Raw genomic sequence first — 5,545 nt, forward strand, 5'->3', positions numbered from 1 at the left:
TACTCATTTACTTACTTTGCTTCTTTTAATTTCCTCAAAGGTTGTCTAGTTTAGAAAAAAGTTGTCACAAGATTGATTTGTATAACTTCCTCATTTCATTGTCTTTGCATTTGCCTTGCACACAGTATGGTGCTTTATTTGTAATTAGGTACTTAAATATGTCATATTTTATTATTATCTTTTCTACAAAATAGTCACCATGAACTGGGCTAATTGAGCATCAGAATCTGCAAAGAAACAAAGGTAGTTGACAAAACAAAAGTGTAGCAATGAATATGATGGATAAACCAATGAAATTGAAGTTCACCATATTGCAATTATGTAAGCTTTTGTTTAGCAGACAGTGCTGAGCAGAAAACATTACATTTATTCATCGATGAATTTTGGAAAAGCATTAATCTAATCCTTTGATTGTTTGGCAATCTTGAACCATTCAGTGTGGAAAGATCCCTCCATGTCTATCCTCTCATATGTATGAGCACCAAAGTAGTCTCTCTGAGCCTGAACCAAATTTGCTGGCACACTTTCCCTTCTATATGTGTCAAAATAAGCAAGACTAGCAGCCATGCCTGGGGTGCTAATGCCATAGTTGATAGCTAGACACACTACTCTTCTCCATCCAGATTGTCTATCAACTATTTCCTGGGCAAATTCTGGATCCACAAGAAGATTTGCAAGGTTAGGATTTCTATCATATGCTTTCTTGATTCTGTCCAAAAATATGGCTCTTATGATGCAACCACCCTTCCAAATCCTTGCAAGTTCCCCCAACTTCAAGTCCCAACCCTTCTCAATGCTCTTTGCCCTGATTAGATTCATTCCCTGTGCATAACTACAGATTTTTGCAGCATAGAGAGCCTTCCTAACATCATCAACGAGCTTCTTCTTGTCAACAGGTTGGTGTTGGTGTTGGTCATTCAAGATACTATCTAAGCCACTTGACTTGAACACCTTTGCAGCTTCAACTCTCTCCTCTTTCAATCCACTAAGGAACCTTGCATCCAAAGAAGCCTCTATTGTGGGAGCAGCAATGGATAACTCAGCAGCTTGTTGCACAGTCCATTTGCCAGTACCCTTCATGCCAGTTTTGTCCAGAACCTTGTCAACCAAATACCCTTCTCCTTTGTCATCCTTGATTCCAAATATGTCTGCTGTGATCTCAATGAGGAAACTCAGAAGTTCCCCTTTGTTCCACTCTGAGAATACACTTTGTAGCTCCTCATTTGACAGCTTCCCAATTGTCTTCAGCACATCATAAGCCTCAGCAATGAGTTGCATGTCACCATACTCGATTCCATTGTGGACCATTTTCACAAAATTTCCTGATCCACCTTGGCCAATGTAAGAAACACAAGGACCACTATCAGGCACTTGAGCAGCCACCTTGAGCAGAATGTCTTCTATGTTTTTATAAGCCTCAAATGAACCACCGGGCATCAAAGAGGGACCGTGTCTTGCACCCTCCTCACCACCTGAAACTCCCATTCCAAGGTAGAGTAGACCCAATTCAGACATAGCTTTCTCTCTTCTCTCAGTGTTCTCATACCACTCGTTGCCACCATCAATGATACAATCACCCTCTTCCAAGTATGCTGAGAGGGTCTTGATGGTTTGGTCCACTGGTGCCCCTGCCTTAACAAGCATGATTATGACCCTTGGTTTTTGAATGGATTGGACAAAGGACTTAGGGTCATGGTAACCATACACAGGAAGTTTTCCTTCTAGTTGTGCTCTTTCCACTGTTTCATCAACCTTGGATGTGGTCCTGTTGTAAACAGAGATGGGAAAGCCCTTCTCAGCTATGTTGAGAGCAAGGTTTTGGCCCATCACAGCCAGACCAGCTAGGCCTATTCTCGTGAGGTTTGTAGGTTGAGCCATAACTAATTTCCTGTTCAATGTTGGAAATTTTATATCAGATAAAAAGTATAAAGGTAAATAATAAGCACAAAACATGAACTTCTAATTTGTTAAGAAAAACACAAGGTGTAGATTGCAATCAAAGAGGACAATTAGAACTTGATTCGAGGCATCTATAACCTCTAAAGTGTACACTAGGGTAAAAAGGATTCTTCAAATTCAAAAACTCAGATGATAAAAGGTATCAACGGTTGATTACTGTACCTTTCCCGTAGAAATTGAGATTCCCAAAACACAAGAGTACCCAAACTTCAAGAATAAGATTCAGAGTTCCATTTCAGCATTCAATTATCCAAAAGAAGATATATTAACCACAAGTGCCAAAGTATACAGTTTTCAAGAATTGCACAGATCAAGCAAGAGCCATGGCTTGAAAGAAAGCACACATTGTTAAAATAAAACCATCCAATATGCAGATTGCAATCAGAGTCATCTTCTCACCAACATTTCCATTCAATTGTTTCCTTTTTCACTTTCATATTACTACACAGTAAAATCTAACAATCACTGAAACTAAGAAATTAGACCACAGATACCATTGTCCAACAAAACCGATCGCATCATCAAAGCCATTAACTTAACAAGAATCATCACCATCATGTTGATTTCTTGCAAACCCATAACAAAATAAAGAATGCAAATACAGTTTCTGAGCAAACAGAACATGTTCAATGATCACAAAAACCACCAATCCAACTACACTAATTTAGCACTGCATAAAGAGAAGGCAAAAGCAGAGACTAGTGTCAAAGTAAACCTGGGTTTTGAATGGAAGAGCTGAAGAAAACTGAGATCTGGGTATCCCAGAGAGTATTCTATGCATAAAATGAGGACGTACAAACAATGATAGTTATATCATAAAGTACATTATAGAGAAAGTTGAAATTGCAAGCATATGTTCAACAACCACCAACTCTTTCAGAGAAGGAAAGCAAACACTTTAGTATGATGTAAACGTGTGAAATTTATCCAACTAACAAGTTCAGTAGGTGGAGAGTCTCCAAGGAATCAATGCCATTGATTCCACTGTGAAAGCTCACGTGATGTTGCACCTCTTTTTTTTTTTTTTTCCATAAGGAAGATTCATTGGAGACTAAACAATGCATTAACATTTAATATATATTTAGAGAGAAATAAAAATGATAGATTTATAGCTTATATGATATGATTAGAAGAGAGAGATAAAACAAAAATGTTAATATACTATTTTGATCTCAATTTTTTGTTAAGAAATTATTCAACCTGATTTCGCTTTTTTCATTAAATTTCAATTTTTGTTGAAATTATTTAATTAGGTTATTTTAAATCAACTTGTTAGTATTTTTATTTATTTTTACTTTTAAAATTTCTAATTTTTAAGTTTTTTGTTTATGTATTTGTCAATGTATTAGTATCACTATCACGAGTCATTATCAAATTCAGATATCATTGTCTTATAAGTTAAGTTCATATATTTAAATTTTTATTCAATTCAATTTCATTTAAAAAAAAAAATAACTAGTGTTATCCATTTCTAATAAATTAGAATAAAATTTATTTTTTATAAATGTTATTAATTTTATATGTTTAATAATTTATATATTTTAATATTTAATAATTTTATTATTATATTTTTATTTAATGTTTAATTTATTATCATAATATTATTAGTATATAAATGTTTAAAATTTATTTAGATCTATAAAATATTTAATTATACTCTTCTTTCATTACTTTTACAATTTAAATTAATAATTCTTCCTTCTTAGCGGTTGACTTTATTTAAAAGAATATTGTTCACTTCTATGTTATATTTAAAGTTTTAAGATAACATTCTTTAATTATAACCTTTATTAATATGGAAAGAAATAAAAATAGTTATATGTATCATTATATAAAGGAAATATAACCATATTAATTAGAGAATTTTATTTTTGATGAATAAAAATAATTTGCCTATTTAGTAAAATACAATACACAACTTCATCATCGGTTAAATATAGTTTATTGAAGTTATATTATTTTATGTTACAAAAGTGTAAACACTTTTAATTTATTTTTACAATAAAAAAAAGTATAATATAATAAAAAGACTGAAAATGCTACACCAACATTTGTCCATCCCCACACCCCACCCTCACACGTAGACACACCCATTTACACATAACCATACACTCTTTCAAACTCACCTAATTGAATATCAAAACGACCATATTCTTGATTTTTCATCAGTTTTATTAAATGGGAAAAGATATTAATATCACACCAAACAAAGATGAAAATATGAGTAATAATTCATGTGATTGATTGCCAAAGGTTATTAGGATAAAATCAAATCGAGTTCATATAACTTGAAACTCTAAAAGTTTATCACAAAGAAAAAAACTCAATTTTATGATATAATTCATATATATATATATATATATATATATATATATATATATATATATATATATATATATATATATATTTCTATTGAAATGGGATGAGGATAATGTTAGTGTAGTTTTTGTTTTTATCGAACGTCTCTCCACTCCGTGCTTTGGTAACCAATCGATGTATGGGGGTGACCTGCAGAATACACTCTGACGCTCAAGTTAAAATCTTTTTTTGTAGGTCTTTTGTAATTCAATAGTGAGTAAAAATGAGTTTACCTCAAAATTGACTCCTATATATAGAGTTTATAAGAATCCTACCAATTAATTTACCTTTTAATGGTCATTAATACCAGTAACCAATAGTCGTTGTAACATTAACTACGCCTTAACTCTACTCAATTGTTGTCTGGATTGGACCGAGCGGCGGTGAACTGGCTTCTTGCACCTCAACTCGGTCGGTCTTTTCCCTTATAGCTGGTCACCGTATGGTCACCATATCTGATCGGTCAACTATAAGCCCATAGTAACATAGGCCCCCCAAGTCCTAGGAATATCTTAGATATTGCGCAGGGTTTACAAAGTTCCATCGATCAACATAGGAATTTACCTAAGTTTCCACGGTCGTGATGGTTCACCAAACCACACGTCCCCTTAGGATCTACAAAAAAAAAAGGTGGGAAAGCCTCCTTATCGGCTATTTCTACCAATGGATTAACTGCTTGTCCGCTCGGTCCATTAGCTTAACGAATATCCATACAGTACACAAGTCCCCAAGCCCCAAGCCCCAAGCACACTCTTTATTGTAAGGAGTGCGCAGGGGTTATTGTGAGTTTTAAGAAAAGTCGTTTATGTGGCATTAACGCTCCTTACTGATCGTTTGACTCTAGGAGTTCACTTGGAACATTCCCTAGGTAAAAAATGTTAAGGTGAGAGTTACAAGAACGTTCCTCACCAAGCGGTCAAAAATGCTACGATGAAAGTTATGGAAACATTCCTTACTGAGCGTTTGATTCTAGGAGTTCACTTGGAATGTTTCCTAGGTCACAATGTTAAGGTGAGAGTTACAAGAACGTTCCTCACCGAGCGGTCAAAAATGCTACGGTAAGAGTTACAAAAATGTTCCTCACCAAACGTTTGACTTTAGGAGTTCACTTGGAATGTTTCCTATGTCAACATGTTAAGGTGAGAGTTATAAGAACGTTCCTCACCGAGCATTTGATCCTAAGAGTTCACTTGGAACCTTCCTTAGGTCAAAAGTGCTAAGGTGAGAG

General features: G+C 34.3%; 1 protein-coding gene across 1 annotated transcript; it reads right to left on the reverse strand.

Annotated features, from left to right (window-relative positions):
- Positions 1 to 276: 276 nt before the first annotated feature.
- On the reverse strand, positions 277 to 2,846 carry LOC106763663 (6-phosphogluconate dehydrogenase, decarboxylating 3). Its single transcript, XM_014647831.2, has 2 exons — positions 2,675 to 2,846; positions 277 to 1,888 (listed from the first exon to the last, which is right to left on the reverse strand). The coding sequence occupies exon 2, from the start codon at positions 1,876 to 1,878 to the stop codon at positions 400 to 402; it is 1,479 nt and encodes a 492-aa protein (XP_014503317.1). The 5' UTR covers positions 1,879 to 1,888; positions 2,675 to 2,846; the 3' UTR covers positions 277 to 399.
- Positions 2,847 to 5,545: the final 2,699 nt, after the last annotated feature.

This window comes from Vigna radiata, chromosome 1, assembly GCF_000741045.1.
Source record: "Vigna radiata var. radiata cultivar VC1973A chromosome 1, Vradiata_ver6, whole genome shotgun sequence".
NCBI classification, from domain to species: Eukaryota; Viridiplantae; Streptophyta; class Magnoliopsida; order Fabales; family Fabaceae; genus Vigna; species Vigna radiata.

What these genes read in the sequence shown, in the direction of transcription:
- LOC106763663 (XM_014647831.2), bottom strand. Translation starts at nt 1,878, where the DNA reads ATGGCTCAACCTACAAACCTCACGAGAATAGGCCTAGCTGGTCTGGCT.